The following is a 16,598-nucleotide window of genomic DNA, read 5'->3' as shown; positions in this document are numbered from 1 at the left end:
AAAATGCTTGAAGCTATTATCTCCTGCAGCGTCTGTCTAATATAGTCAGTTCAAAAATGCTTTTTATGTATTCGGCTAACAGCTACGATACAGAGGACAGGCCAATTGTAATTACTTGCAGCAGGACCACCCCTGCAGTCTGGTAGAAGGCAATGCAGCAATGTGTGTAAGCACTTCTCTGACCTGCCTCAGAGGGGGCTGTTCCCTTCCTGCAGTGGCAATAAGCTTAAATTCTGATTTTGTCTAATATAGAGTGTTGTTTAAAACAAAAGGCCAAGCTACTGCTTTTTCTTAAATACTCTGTTATGAAATATTATAGAAAAATGCACAGAAAATTTCAACAGTGTACAGGTGTCATATAGAGCATCTTTCACACACAGTCATAAATTCCAGTGACCTGCTGCACCTGGAAGTTGCATTTTTCATGGGACAAATTCTCTCCTTCACCTTGGAGGATCTGATATTAACGCGTTGAGATGATTCTGTGTTCCAAATTTAGCACTTTTCTGAGTCTAATGTGATGAAAAAAATCAGTTTTCCCCTGATAACCCAAGGAAATGTTGTGTAGCAGGGACAAATGTGTCACATAAGAAGTGCTATACTGCAGATGTCTAGTAACAGTAAGCTTTAGCACTGACATTAGCCAAGGCAGTTGGCCAGCATTGAAACAAAACTGAACAAGGTAGTTTGGTTCCCTCAGCCTTGCCCAGCTATTAGCTATTTATTGTTCCCCTGGCCTCTCTCCTTCGTCTCTGAAAACTCCTTCCGGCACCTTCTGGTTTTCTCAGTTGCCCCCTGCTGTGGTTCTGCAGCTCTTCTTAGGCTTCAGCAGCAATTACATATTTGTACTTTCAGAGGGGTATTCGGACAAGTGTCAAACTCTGGATACAGAATCAAGTGTGTTTGCCTTTTTTTGTTTTGTTTTGTTTTGGTTTTGTTTGTTTTTTGTTTTTATTTTATTGACCATAATGAAGAAGCTACCGATATTTTTTGTAGGCAGATCTCTGTAAGAGAGTACTTATTTCATCCTCATCTTCTAATCCGACATACAATACATCAAAAATAGCAATTAGATTCTGTATTTAGAATTTCACTGTCTTGACATTTTCTATGCAACAGTATATGTTAGTGGAAATGTGATGCTCCTTCCCTTACTTTAGAACATGCCACAGTTGTCAATGGATTTCTAGCTAACACAGCTACATCGTGTTGGGAGTTGTTGTTTATCTGTATTTCATGAATGGGGAAAGTGAGATACAGAGTGATTAAGTGACTCTTCTTAAAGACTTAAAGAAAAATGTGCCAGAAACAGGAGTGGATTCAGGTGTGCTGGCCCTTAGTCTGCTGCCTGTAGTCATAAGAACAAACTCTAAATTAGTATTTATAGTGGAAAAGCATGCAAGTTAATTATTGCAAATGAGGTGGTTGTAACAAGACAAAATCAAGCTGCAGTAATGGTTTGTTTATTTGGAACAAAGTTTAAATACCTGTGTCTGTCTTCCCTCTAACATGATACAACCTTTGCAGCCATAGACCGTCGTTTCTTACTTTTTAAATGCTGTTTCCTTTTAAAGAAGGATTATGATGTGGAGAAGTTTGCTCAGAAGTCTCACGAAAGCCAAGTAGACGGTGGACAAGGAAACCTGCCCAGCACTAGAAAAATCTATGAGTTCTACAACGCACCAATTGTCAAGTTCTGGTTTCACACGGTTGGTCATCACATTAGAACTTGGATCGCCGAAACCATCCTTTGATCCTTCAAATACCACTTGATGCTGCTTTTGCTTTGCCTAGCATGGATTTGTAGACACAGTGGTGGCGGTGGATGGGAAGGCATTTGAGTATTTCTCTCACAATTAAGTGAAAAGTTTTGCAGCTGAAATCATGCAGCTGCGATTAAAAAAAACCAAAACAAACTGAAACAAACCAAAAAAAGAACAAAAAACAATTATAAGGAATTAAAGAAAAAACCTGAGCACATCTTTTTACAGTGTTTAATTGCATGAGTGTGGGGATTTAAAGCTGGCCTTAAATATCTCACAGATATTTGTGTCCCTTTAGTAACTGTTTCTGAAGGAATGAATATTAATCTATAGGATTTATTGCATTTATTAATGCAATTTATAAATTTATTTTTAATGCATTTATTAATGCAATTTATTTATGCATATAATAAATATGCATTTACTAAATCTATTTTAGTAACTAACCCTGTGTCAGTAGAGTTTAGGAAGTTTAAGATCAGGTTGCCTGTTGGGTCAGACCACCGTTTACATAAACTGTTACTCCTTTAACAGGGTGTCGTTAACTGCTTTATGAGTTGTTAATCAGTTATCTCAGATATGTTTCTAGTTTGTTCTGATACCTTTAACATATGTGCTTTCCACCTAATATTGTTCCTCCTGTGTTTTGGAGGGCACTGATTAATAAGCAGTGATTCACATAGCTTTGAGACTGGTTACTTGCTCCTACAGAAGGTTAGGATAAAAGCATAGCGCCGCCTTTACATCAAAGTAACATTATGCTGATATAATAGTCTGTCTCATATATGGGTTTTGGGCCTAGGTGAACATATATTGCAATAGTTTGTCTTCTGCTCCCAATTTACCAAAGCACCAATTTACCAAATGACTTTAAAGATATTCCTATAAAAAGATTTTGGGCTCAAAGTCTGACGCTGCCCCAGTAGTTTGAATACATATAGTCAGGCTAATCACCTGTTAATATGTTTGCAGGAATTTCTTGGGGATTTTTGTGCATATGGATTATATATTGTGTGTTTTGTAGATGGCATACATGGCGTTTCTCATGCTCTTCACTTACACTGTGTTGGTGAAAATGGAACCAAGACCAAGTGTGCAAGAGTGGCTTGTTATCATTTATATTTTCAGCACGGCTATTGAAAAAGTCAGGGAGGTAAGCTTTTCTATTCACACTTCTTATCTATAGAGGATATATGAAACCTCTATATATGATAGAATATAGATAAATACATAGGATATACGATAGGATACAGAAAATGTCATAAACTGAAGAATGACAAATCCTGCACTCTTTTTATAGAGAATTTAGCAGAGGAAAGAATTATACAGGCATTTATTTCTGAGAAGTCTTTTAGTTGAAAACCAGTACTTGAGCTTTGAAAATGCATCTTAAAGTTTCTCCTTAAATCTCTGTTTTTTTGTGGTGTAAAGCCAGTGGTAATGTGCAGGTTGCTTGAGAGTAAGTGTGCTGAATTGAGATTTGGAGCCCCAATATAGACACCTGTTTAATTGTTTTGAGTGGACCAACGAATATGGAATTTGTCTTTAGATATTTACTTTGAGTGTGAACATTGTTATCAGCTAATAGGTATTATGTGTAGAATAACCTATGACTCTGCATGAAGCTCTTCTTTCTAGCTTTAACATTCATTGGAGACTTTGAAATTCTTGTCTTCTACTTGATTTTCTTTGTCCATGTACTTGTTCTGGTCTGCTGTCAAAGACTTTGTAGGACACGTGCAGCTAACTAACTGCTGAGAGTTTTGTTACATGTAACTGCAAACCTCTATTTCTCTAGATTGTATCAACTAATTGTTAAAGCCTTAGGCCCTGATCCCACAACTAGGTCCTCACGTGGATTTGTCCAGCTGAATTGAGTAGGATCACTTGTTTACATTAATGTGCTCATATGCGTAAATTCTTGCAGGATTGGGGCGTAACATTTCAAAGTTTCTCCTTTGCGTTGTACTTATCAGTGTGATCTTACATAGCACGGCATAATTGGCCTCACTTGCAGAACGTGCAAAGGTTTTATTTACGGCCTCCCAAAGATTCCACTTCACACATTTGCTCAGTGAAGCTTAAAATTCCGTTGGGGCACCTCACAGTTCAAGGAGCGAACATTTCATTCTTTACCTTGCTAGTTGCCAGCGCTCCCTTTTTTTAGCATGTCCTTGGTGGAATACAAGGATCTTTATATTTTCAGTCTGAAATAAAAGGCATTAGTTATTTTCCCATGAGCAAGGTTAGGTTGGTACTTTCCATGACTTAGGGGCTTTTGGAAGGGCTATTGCAGGTCGTGACCATTCCTCTAGAAAATGCTCGTTAATTTATAATGATACATATGCATAACGGTTCTATACTGGCTGCTCTTTTCTGCTGAGAAAATGTACTTTTCAGTGAATGGGTTCAGGCACAGAATCTCATTTTGTGTAGGAAGAACTATCCTGTTTTCCTATTTTCTGTGGCAGGCTTGAGCGATACGACACTATAGATTAAGTACAAACCTCATTTAATGGTGAATGGCAATATGCAATATACCAGCCTGCAAAAAAAAAAAAAGGAAAGAAATTTATACATTCTCAAATATGAAACAGTTCAGACAGAAACGGCTAAAGAATGTATTTGTGATTTTAAAGGAGTTTCATTGTTTGTTTTTTTTTCCCCACGTTCTACTCAGGTATTTATCTCAGAACCTGGAAAATTTCGCCAAAAAGTGAAGGTGTGGATTTATGAATACTGGAATTTTACTGATTCTATAGCTATCATCCTGTTTATGATTGGTTTTGGCTTGCGCTGGTCTGACCCCCCTGTTCAAACTGCAGGGAGACTTCTTTACTGCTTGGATATAATATTTTGGTATACTCGGCTTCTTGATCTTTTTGCTGTGAATCAGCATGCTGGCCCGTACCTGACAATGATTGGGAAAATGGTAAGTATTATGCTTTGGAGCAGTATTTTTGTTACTGTTAAGGCATCTGTTGAGGAACATGTAAAGGTCAGAAGTGACAGAAAAGAATGATGGTCGAAGAACAGGTCAGCTAATAATTCATAGTAAAGGTATTACCTGAAAATACCATGTCTTTTTCTGTTTGTGAGTTCACCATAATCAGATTCCAGTTCCCTCTAATTTATTCATTATTTGAATTTATTCATTATTTGAATTTATTCACAAAACCCATTTTTACTTTGTTCCTTAGAGAAGGGTTGCATTTGAGTTGAGTGTCTGATCCAGCTTGATAATAGGAGAAAGAAAAATCCCTGTCTCTTGCAGATGAGCTCACTACTATAGATAATTCCCCTAGCTCTTGGAAACTGTCTCATTATTATTTTACATTTTGATTCAGATAACTATATCCCATTTTTAGCAGGCAAACTTTCTCTGAGATCAAAGTTAATTTTTTTTCTCTTTTGGTATAAGAACTGCTGCTGAACTGCTGTCTAGTCTTGAGGGACATCTGCAGATTCCCACTCTAATTTCCCTCAGTTATTGGGAACTGTCTCATTAATACTTTTATATTCTGTCTTGCATGGTAATTCTGATGCAGTATTAGAAGGCAAAATCATTTTTACTGCTATTCCTTGCTCTCAGTTTGGAAGAAATACCACTGAGGAAAACCATCATAAGGTCTCTGCATTTTTCAAATCTTGCTTGAAGATCTTAAAAGGGACTTGAGAGGCAAGTAGGACTTGTGGCCTTTTTGGTCCAAGTTGACTTTCACCTCTATAAAATACTTGGGTAGTCCAGGTCATAGAAATAAAATACTTGTATTTCCTCCAGCGTATTAGATTATTAGCCCTGGCTTTATATTATGATTAGTAACAGCAATAATGTCTCCTTTACATATAATTAACACAGATAATTCATTCATGCAAACATGTCTTCCAGACAGCAAATATGTTCTATATTGTGGTCATGATGGCCATAGTCCTGTTGAGTTTTGGAGTGGCACGAAAGGCAATCCTTTCACCAGAGGAGCCTCCTTCTTGGACTCTGGCACGAGATATTGTATTTCAACCCTACTGGATGATGTTTGGTGAGGTCTATGCTGGAGAAATAGATGGTACGTAATTTTCACAGCTTAAATTTAACTTGTGATGAAACATGTCCACTCTGGGCTAATAGATTTTTGACCACATATGGACTCTATTCTTTCTCAAACAAGTTTGATTACAGTATGTATATGTCCTTAATGAGTAATGCTGCATGAATAAGGGTGAGAATATTAGTTTGTTTAAAAGATTAAGCTTTGAAACCTTCGAATTTACCTTTTCAAATGAAGTATATTGCAAAACTCAGTGGAAAGCACATAGGAAGTAACATTAAGCTAGTTCATGGTCAGTGAATGTCCTATATCTAAAACTGCTGATCTCTTGGAGAAAAGACTGCAAAGTTGCCTTAAAGGAAGAAAGAATCAAGGGAAAACAAAAAAAAAAGGAACAATAAAAAAGAAAAATTGTTTTTCACCATAGTAAGAGTTACCTGGCATCATTCTTAAGCAGATAAACCAGTTGAACATAGGAAAAATAGAACCAATAAGGAAAGTAAACAGGAAATAGGAAAATAAGGAAAATTTCCTTTACAATAGGAAAAGTAAATAGGAAAAAATGTTATATCTTGATTATGGCTTTGGCCATGGCTCAATAAGAGAGAAGAACCAGGTACTCCAGGGAGTATTTCAGCATTATAAATGGCAGGCACTCTCATGCTTCTAAGTGATGGGTACAAGTAAAACAGTCCCTAAAATAGAAAAGTATGTATGCAAATAGGTACAGATACTGAAGTTATGTAGTTCAGCATAGATCTGATTCATTAAAATAATTTAAGATGTTGCATCCATTATTATGGATTATTATCAGACATTGGAATAATCTCCCCAGGGGAGCGGAGGATTCACCATCATTTGATGTTTTGAAGATTCAGCTGAACAGGGTGCTGCGCCATCTTGTCTACACCATGCTTTAGCCAAGAAAGGTTGGATCAGATGATCCTTGAGGTCCTGTCCAACCTGGTATTCTGTGATTCTATGATTCTTTGATTATTGCTGAAAAAGTCATATGATGGCTATGTATTTTGGTTATATAAGTCAAAATTCTTTTAATGAAAGCACACTGTTTCACAGTTTAATCCATTTAATCACTTATTAATGCTAAACCTTTAGAAATTTGACAATTCCCAAATAAAGCTATGTTTTCTCCAATGACTCTTTATGCTGTGGAATATGTCCTGAATTTAGGGCTGGTGCCTTATAAATGTGTTTTAAAATTTCCTCAAAGGTGTAAAATTTGATTAAAAATTCTAAAGATCAAAAGTATTTATTTTGAAAATTTAAAAACATTAAGAGGTATCCCTTAATTTCTGTGATTTGTTACTTCATCTCACAGATATTTGTAGCCATATATCCTTTTGCACATGTGTTAGTATGATCTTACTGAAGCTGTAAAGGAATAACGCTCCATTACCGATAAAGCAGCCTTTGCACCATACCCTTTCCACAGTGGGGTCAGTGAAAGCTTTGCCACTTGCTTTAAGGATCAAAGATTTGGATTTCCATTTACTTGAGTGTGTGCCATCTCCCAAATACATTTCAGCTGCATCATTTTTCCTCTTAACAAAAGGTCAGGGTGATTGGCATAAGAACTTACATATATGAAATGGTGTCTACAGTTTCTGAATTGCAAAGGAAACTATGGGGTGGTAGTATCATGACGAAATCTCAGATGTCCTTTATGTGGAGGTAGACTTTTTCATTAGGGATTTAGTAATGTATCTTTGAAAGTAATGAGGGCTATTCTGTTTCTTGCTGGGGCAAATAAGAAGCATGTGCCGTTGCTGTGCTCTGCTGTGATTTCCATGCTAAACATGCAGTCTTTGTCCTTCATTTTCAGTCTGCGAAACTAATGAAGACTGTCCTCCTGGCTCCTTCCTCACGCCGTTCCTCCAAGCTGTCTACCTCTTTGTGCAGTACATCATCATGGTCAACTTGCTTATTGCTTTCTTTAAGTAGGTACCACGGTATATTGCTGCAAAAGCAACTAATAGATGTTTTGCCAACACTTCCACAAAAGCCTTTCACCAAAAATGCCCCAGCAGTGGCACGTTCGTGGTAGTTTTGCCCCATCTTCCATGAGGGCCTGGTGAATGAAAAAAAGAAAGGTAGAAGCAAGAAGGTGGCAGGAAGGGGATGGTGATCAGGCACCTAAATTGTTTTGCCATTTAAACAGAATCTGACTCTGTGAAAGTGGACAACTGCAGTTGGCAAAAAAGCAACATTAACTCAGCTCTGAAGTAATTTTTCCTTTGTTCCTAAATGCCGTATTTGTTCCGCTGAGAGCGTATATAATGTTCATCATAGGGTAGCTCAAGATTTAAATTGGCAGATAAGTAGAGAAGGTATTCAAGGGAAGAGGATAATGACTTTGCAGGAGCAAGCTCTTCTGTTAGGATATAATTTGAAAATTCCTGTTGTTTGGTGCAATTTGGTATGTTCTAGTCTGAAATCTAACTGCAGTGTTTTTAGCTATCAGTTTTTTAATGTCTGCTGCTGGAATAGGAAGGGTCTTCATACTAGTTCAATAGTAATTCTATAGTAATTAATCAGTGTCTTACTGATTAAGTAAGATTAATCTTTCTTAGATTAATAAGAAGATTAATAAGATAGATTAATAGATAATAGATAGATTATAGATAATCTAATAGATAATAATAAGATAGATTAATAAAAAGAAAGATTAAAACTTTCAAGTTTTAACAGGGAGACTCTTGTAGTGATCAAATTCTGTAAAATATTAGTAAAGAGCAGTCTAACGCAAGTAGTTAATTATTTTTTTCCTGGAGTTCTAGTATTTCTGGGGAAGAAGAAGTCAGCTGCAGGTTAAAAAAATTTCAAGTGAAGAAATGTAGTGATTAATATTCAAGGAAACTGAATGATCAAAACTCATTCTATTACCACTTCCAATTAGAAATGTCTTTCCTGAAATTTTGGCAAGGCATCAGGGTTTTCTTTATTTTTATTTTTTTTTTAATACACAGCTGTGAAATTGTAATTTGAATTATTTCTAGATTTAAACCTTCAGCAATGATGATATGTTAAATCTTCTGCCTAGTGATTTGATTGTTCCAGAAGTGGGACCAAAAATGGGTATGAGCGATATATTTAATTATGCTCCCAGAAGTAAAACTGGCGTTTTTGTGATTATGTGCTGAGTGTGTAGCACGATGGTACAACTGAAATTACAGTGCCATAAACCACAGAGTAGTTTTCCTGTACTTGGGTCTAGGATAGTAGATATGGGAAATTATTCAGTGCAATAATAGTCACGTTTAGTAATATCATAGCTCCAAAGGGTACCCTGCAGAAGAATCGCTCCTGTAGCTGCCTCTTTCAGCAAGTGTTTTGTTTAGAGGCAGTATGCTGAAGAGCAGCAGAGCCATTTTGTTAACACTCTTCCCTTAGCCCTACTCCTACACTTAATCCAGTCCAAAGAGGCAGGCAGTGTTGAATTCTCAGTTAGGCTATGTATTAAAGTTTAAATAATCTGGCTGAGATTTCAAAGCTACTTCAGGGATATTTTTTGCCCAGTTCCCATTAATGTGAATGGGAATTGGTCTCCAAATCCGTTAGGCAGCTTTGAAGATCTCATTCTCAGTGCGCTAGCTGCAGGCACACGCTGCTGCTTTGTTAAATGAAAGTTGCTAAGCTGATTTACCTCACTGGAGGGATGGGACTTTCCTTCAGTGTCAAATTAGATCTGTAGACAAGCATCTTGTGCTGTTTTGGGAGTGTTCCTCACAGGAGTGTCTTACCCTCTTTCCCCTTCTTTCTCTCTTCTCAGTAATGTTTATTATGATTTGAAATCCATATCTAACAAGCTCTGGAAGTACAACCGGTACCGCTACATTATGACCTACCATGAGAAGCCATGGCTGCCTCCACCTTTCATCCTTCTGAGCCACATTGGACTTCTGATAAACCGCATCTTCCACCATCAGCCTCCAAATGAGCTGGATCAGGAGGAAGGCGACGTTGGACTAAGTAAGCAGAGCTAAACTGGGGACCAAAAGAAATAGCTGATGAGGAATGCTTTCAGCCTCCCATCACTTTGTAGCTTAGTTCCTGAAAAAAAAAAAAAAAAAAAAAAAAGATTCTCTGGGTAGGAGGCTGGTTTTATTTGCAAAATTGAATTTAACCTGCCTGTCTGAGAACTCTTGTAGGAAAAAGTGACTAAGGGAATGCTTTGCTTTCTATTTGGCTTTTGCTGTGCTGCATACTCTGTATCAAGGTACATCACAACTCTGAGCTGAAATAAAGTGACAGCAGCTTTTTCTGTAAGACAGAATAGCCTTATTTTGAAATAGAGTAAACAATATTGGCAGTATGCATTTCTGTACCTTTGTCCTGAAAAGACCAATGACTCCTTTTTAATTGCCCAGAGAAAGTAGCCACAGAGCTGGAGGACAGAGGAGATTCAGTGATGGCGGATGCAGAGAGAGAGCACAGGGGCCTCCCACCTCCTCACTGCATCTTCCCTTTGTGCACTGGCTCATCACTGCACCTTAACCCCATCTCCTTCACCCTTCCCAACCTGGATTTATCCATCCCAGGGTCCTTCCTAATACCTCTTTAAGGTGATGCCAGTTCCCTGTTGCACTGTTGCCAGCTCCTGCAGCTCTGCCAGGAGCAGCCTTAGCTATTGCTGGGAGGGGACCACAAGATGTTGGGATGGGAATGAATACTCAGTAGTGGGGATTGGTGGTTGGTGGGGTGAGGCAGGGGAACGGGGAGGAGGAGAGGCTGGTGGATGAAACCTTATCCAAAAAAACATTGGGGAACGTTGGCACATAGTATTATACAGCCTCATCTTTTTTGATGTAATGTACATCCTTGATGCCTAATAACAGAGGTGAGCAGACCCTGCTTGGGTTGTGCTTCACTTAGGATTTTCTCTTCTGAACATGAATCCCTGAAGATACCTGGCATGCTTACAGGCGGTTACGGAGTTCAAAAATGGGCTTAACTAATCAATGCTGAGCTGCTTTACTGCTGCTCCCAAGCTCAGCTCCTCCATCACAACTGGATACATCAGCTTGCCTTTGAAGTACCACTGCTTATTTTATATGCATGCATAGTATAAGTCACTGATGTAGCACAGGAGGTGTCTTACTTGTAAGGTGCATTATGCACAAGGAAAACTGAAACACTGCTTAGCACATCTGAAAGTCCTTAGACAGAAGAAGGCTCGTGCCTTGCCTACACTTCTCTTAGAAAGAGACTATTTTTTTCTTCTTTTTATGCACCCTTATGCCCCTTTTCTTTATACCTATGCATTGCTTGGTAAGTTTCGTCTACTTAAATTTTGGTGCGGTTATAATTAACTGGTTTTAGCAATGAGGATCCAGTGCCACCCTGTGGAAAATCAATGAAAATACCAAGATCCAGAGAGTAAAATCTTGGAGGCAAGAACACAGGTGGATTAGGGGGGAAAAGAGTTTAGGAGGTGATTAAATCTCATTTTGGAGTGAGTGGGGGAACCCCAGAACACTGTGGGGGCTTCCCCGCTGAGCTGTGGGTTGCAGATGAGTGCTACACACTTGTAGCAAATACTGCCATGTCGCTTGGCACAGATACCCCCTCTAGCAAGTACAGTGCTCTCTAGTATGTAAAAAAGGAAAGAAAAAAGGAGCTTGGAAGATGTGGAGTTTGTATCAGAGAAGCAGCTTTCCACCGTACGCATTTCTTCATACTGACTTATAATCGATCTGTTCTCTCAGAAGTCTCGGTGTGCTAGAAGAATAGCATCGTAAGCAGCCCAAGCCGCGGAGCTTTAAACTTTTTAATGCGTTCTTTTTCACCCAGTAATCTTGCTTAATGTTTTATACATATGAACATGAGAAGCAATTAGGTGAAAAAAAAGTTTTGTAGCTTTGAGTACCTGAAAGGACTGTAATTGTTATAGGTGGCTAGCCCTAAACAAATGCCTGAACCAAATCATAGTGAAATCTTCATAAGGTTGGCTAATTGTACGTATCTGTATGTAAATCTTGGGAGTCACACATGTGTAACAAAATACAGGGAAAAGTCTGGGAGAAAGTACATCTTTGTGAGCAGCCATTTGGTTATGTACTTTTGAGGCTTTAAAAGGGAGTGCACTAGAATTTTTGTTAGCGCGGTTTTGCTGCCTGTCTAAGGAAAGATAACACATTTACATGTATTTGGCATGTTGAGTCTTTATACAATTCATGGAGTTATGTCTGATTCATTCTTCTCGAGGGAGGGGGAGGAAACCTGTTCTGACAGTTCTCTTATTTCTCATGGATGCTTACAAACAATTGCATTTGTCAGCACTCCTCATACCAACTCCTGCCTCCTTTGTTCAGAGTTGTACCTGAGTGATGAAGAGTTAAAGAAACTCCATGACTTTGAGGAACAGTGTGTGGAAAAATATTTTCATGAGAAGAATGAAAGCCTGAGTTCCAGTGACAGTGAAAGGATCCGTCTGACAACAGAAAGGTGTGTTTCACTGCAGATTTGTGCTCTTTGCATACATATATCATACAAAAAGCCTTTGATAAGCTAATGCTTTTGTAACAGGCTATGGCACTGGGAACATGAGGAGCACTAACATGCATAGGCCTTGCTAATTTGATGGAAATGTAATGTGTGTGTTTGAACTGCATGGCAGGCCTGGCTGGGAAGCCTTGCTGGCAGAATTGTATCCCTGGATGTATACAGCGTGCAGGGGGCTAAAGGGGTACAGTAAGGTGTCTGTCAGTTTCACTTTTGCAGATGAGGTAGCACCACAAAGACCTGCCAGAGTACGGCAGACAATACATATTTTTATTTAAAGGCTTAACAGCGTGGGAACACTGTGAGAGTATTGCTTGTTATTGAGTATAACTGCTGTTTACAGAAATACCAGTATAAGCATTGTAGCGTTATCTGCCATGTAGTGTCTTGATTTGCAAAATGTCAACACACAACTGTCAATGGGGCTTCAAAACTCCCAGTATTAGCCTAACTTAGCTTTCTATTGAAATCAATGGTAAAGCTGCCATTAAGTTTAATGGAAAGAGTTAAGGAAGTTGAGCACTATAAAAAGTCTTACTGAATGCCAGTTCTCATCTAATAAATTTGTTTTGCTTAGAGAAAGATAGCCTCTTAATCTTTGCCTGTTCATAGTCTTATTTTCTGCATACTAAAACAAAACACAAGCAAAATGAATGTACCCTGTAAAAGAAATAAACCAAGTAGATTTGCTCAAAAGCTGTAGAATCGATTACAGCAAGAAGATTTCATTTAGTGGATAAATACAGATCCGGAAAGGATTTTTTTTCTGAGTGCAAAGGTAAAACACACTCATCAGCATTGCATAACATTAATACAAGAAATGCGTTTAGATTAATAAAATATTTTGGAACACTGGTATTTGATTTTATTCAGGCGTTGGTTAAATGCTACATCTTTTAGTTACTCAGTGACAAAGGAAAGAAGCAACTATTGCATATTGCCTGCAGCTAGTTTATCATTGTCTTAGTAATAGAGCACCAGAGAGAGTATCTTCAGGAAACATGAAGATAATGATTTGGTTAAAATGGTATCATTCCAGTCCAAGAAGTTCTTGCATTGTTCACTGGGGATTTGAAGACCATAAAAAAGGCTTTGCTTTTTGGGCAGCTGAATTTTACCTGAAGATAACTGATGGTAGAAGACATACAGAATCTGTTCCCAGAGGCCAGATAGGTTCCTGGGAAGGCACTTTTCTCATCAGTCTCCAGTATTTGAGAAATGGAAGAGCATCTGTAGGTTTGTGTGAGCATTTCTTGTGTGAGCACAAGAAATGTAGAAACGCAGGATGACTGGCTGACAAGAAGCATACTTTACAGCATTTTACACTTACAGCAATAGCCAAAGCAGCATTTCCAAAGCTGTGTCCTGTTGTAGTTCTGTGGCAAGGAATGGACGTTAGTAGGAAAATAGCACTTTTAAAAATAGATACCCCATGAGCAAAAAGCCCATTTCCTTTAAAGTCACTGGCTGTTAGCCCAATAACCTGAATGACATGTTGTAAGTCTGGATGGGTGTTGTAAAATACAGATATTCATGGCAATGGAAGTGACCATTAAAAAAACCCCAAAACACTGGCTTTTTGAAATGTATTGATGGCTTTCTTAATCATCTGGCAAATCCAAGTAAGGATCTGTGTTTTAGTATTTTAATTATCTTTTCTTTTTCCACCTAGAGTGGAGGAGATGTTTCTGCAGCTAAAAGAAGTGCATGAGAAGGTATTTTATATCAAGGAGTCTTTACTCTCCCTGGACAGCCAGCTAGGACATTTGCAAGACCTGTCTGCCTTGACAGTGGACATCCTGAAAGTGCTTTCAGCTGTAGACACCTTGCAGGTGGAAGAAGCTTTACTGGCTAACACAAAACACCGAACCTGTAGGAAATTGCCCCACAGCTGGAGCAATGCACTCTATTCCAAGACCTTGAGCAGCCTGGAGTGTTTGTATGACAAGAAGTACCACTACTACAGCATGCCACCTTCCCTTTTACGGAGCTTGGTAAGGAGTCAGTGGCCATCAGAGTGCAAAGACCATGTATTGAGAGCCGAGAGTAACAAAGTGGTAGAAGACAGCTCTCGAAAGATAGAAATAGAAAGTGACACACTCACTTCAGGAGTATCCTCTGAGACTAAGTCAACCCCTAGATATGGACAATTTTTGCTGGTGCCCCCTGACCATCAGGGAGGGTCTTTCTCTGAGGATGTTACCTTAAATTTGTCCTTTTTGAGCACTCCTGACAGGTACAGGGATGATGCATTCAAAGATGAACTGCAAAGTAGCATTGTGGTGCAGAAAAACTTGCAGAGTGTCAGCCTCATTGGAAAGGAGCCAGATTATCAATGGAGCCAGCGAGGCTTTGTTATTAATTTGCCATCAGAAAAGACTAATACTGTTGAGGCTGATCACCCTCTTGGTCTCCAGCCATCCCTGGATGTTGAAGAGAGCGCAGCACCCTCCTGCCATGACAGAAAAGAAAATGAAGGTGGTTATGTGAACTGGGGATTCTCTGAAGGTGATGAAAAAGGTGTTTTCAGCTCAGAGAAGAAACAAAAGAAGGCCCTGTGCATACATTCTGCCTATAACAGTGACTGCAATTGCACGGGTAGTGCTCCCAGACACGTCCAGATAAGAGAATCAAAGTCCTTCTCCTACAACTCCGACAGGTCACGTCACAGCAGCATCATCTCTCAGAACAAGCTGAAACGCAGCACTTCTTTCCGCATCAGCCCAATCTGGAGGGACTGGAGTTTCTGCAGGAGCAATAGTTTACAGTCCCCTAAGAAAGAGAAAAGCGGGAAAACCTGCAAGGCCATAGGTGGTAATTATAAAACACTACACCTGTAGAGTATCTTTTATTGGGGAGCCCAAGGCATTATAAAAACATTTCATTTGCACCCAGGAGACATTAGCTGCAGTTGAAGATAGTAGCAGAGCACAGAGTTAATCCTTCACTTTCTTTGTGCTGGGTCTGATTCCTGTAAGAAATTTCTGAAGTGTGCCTGGTATCCAAGCTGCACCTCGCCTGCGTGTCAGACACCCTGCTTCTCCTTATCTCATGGGATCCCTATGGCTGTGGCTACACAGCCGGGGTGACAGAGGGACTGTGCTCTCTCCGGGGAAGTCTCCTGTCCTGGGGATGCAATACAAGAGTCGCAGGAGCCAAAATAAATCACACAGTCCCTAAGAGACGTATTAGCAGTATCATAGGTCAGATGGATACATGGAGAATGAAAAGGTGCACATTTTATAGCTGATTTAAAACCAACAAGTTTGCTTACCAACAGCTAAAATATAGCAGATTACAGTTCTAACTATGAATAGTATGAGATGATGGGTAACATTTGTTGTTTTATATCTTGTGATGGCGCACATCTTTGCACCGAACTGCATGAGTATTAACTTCGGGTGTCACAAGTCTTTCTCAGCTTGCTTTGGAGATCTGCCAACTCTCAGTCTTATCAGATCTTGTCTTAGTAAACAAAAGCTCTGTAGCTTAATGGTGTTTTTTGACTCTTTCCCACAGAGTCCTTACCATCCAGTGAGCTACACCACAGTGAGGCAACAAAAGCAAAACAACAAAACAGAGCCAGAAAGTCTGGGAGAGGAAAGAAGAATCAAAAACCCCTTCAGGTGCCGGTATGTCCAGATGCAAGAGAGCCACATAGCTGTCCTTTTCATTCATTAAGAGCAGTTCTGCAGTGTGGCTTTGCTGAAAATGTATACATTTAAAATGCTGTGCACAAATTGGGGTGTCTTTTTTGTGTGTCTGGATTTGGTATAATTTCCCTTCTGTTCGAATGTGTGGGATTTCAGTTTTGAACATGTTAAAGTCTATGGGCTTTGCTGGATAGTATACCAGGGGTATTATTGATCTTACACAGAAAGGGAACAGTACTTGCACTTTACCTGGCAGGAAGACTTGGGGAGGCTTCATAAGATCTAGGAAAGACTGAAGGAGTGGTGAGCCCTACCCAGATGCTGTGCAACTGTAAACAAGCAAGCCAGGCCTGCTGGTCTTGTCTCCTGCCTACAGGAGTCACGCAGTCTTTTCTTTGAATCCATCAAACGTTTAGCACGTTGCAGACAGCATACTGGTTGTGTCATACGTATGGGGCAACTTTCATAACTGTATGTGTGTGTACATATATAGAAATCTATTTAGAAAGTTATAAAGAGATTCCTAGGATCTTTGTCAGCTGGAAAGAGTTATCTCTGTTTAATGAGATGAAAGCTGAAGACTGATTTGTTTACGTAGGTTGTTCAGGTTAACA

The 16,598-nt window shown here is 39.1% G+C and overlaps 1 protein-coding gene across 1 annotated transcript in view; it reads left to right on the top strand.

Moving 5' to 3' along the window:
• TRPM6 (transient receptor potential cation channel subfamily M member 6) overlaps positions 1 to 16,598 on the top strand; it is a gene marked incomplete at its 3' end in the record, with an annotated part of 62,219 nt that overhangs the window by 33,431 nt on the left and 12,190 nt on the right. The window contains exons 18-26 of the mRNA XM_074568866.1: positions 1,575 to 1,709; positions 2,788 to 2,916; positions 4,444 to 4,695; positions 5,653 to 5,827; positions 7,653 to 7,767; positions 9,600 to 9,799; positions 12,142 to 12,274; positions 14,004 to 15,145; positions 15,851 to 15,963. Coding sequence (XP_074424967.1) covers positions 1,575 to 1,709; positions 2,788 to 2,916; positions 4,444 to 4,695; positions 5,653 to 5,827; positions 7,653 to 7,767; positions 9,600 to 9,799; positions 12,142 to 12,274; positions 14,004 to 15,145; positions 15,851 to 15,963 — 2,394 coding nt within the window. The remainder of the gene's footprint in view (positions 1 to 1,574; positions 1,710 to 2,787; positions 2,917 to 4,443; positions 4,696 to 5,652; positions 5,828 to 7,652; positions 7,768 to 9,599; positions 9,800 to 12,141; positions 12,275 to 14,003; positions 15,146 to 15,850; positions 15,964 to 16,598) is intronic.

Source organism: Larus michahellis, chromosome Z (genome assembly GCF_964199755.1).
Source record: "Larus michahellis chromosome Z, bLarMic1.1, whole genome shotgun sequence".
In the NCBI taxonomy this organism is placed as follows: Eukaryota; Metazoa; Chordata; class Aves; order Charadriiformes; family Laridae; genus Larus; species Larus michahellis.
The sequence above is the reverse complement of the archived record's forward strand: the minus strand, read 5'-3'. Positions and strand labels throughout refer to the sequence as shown.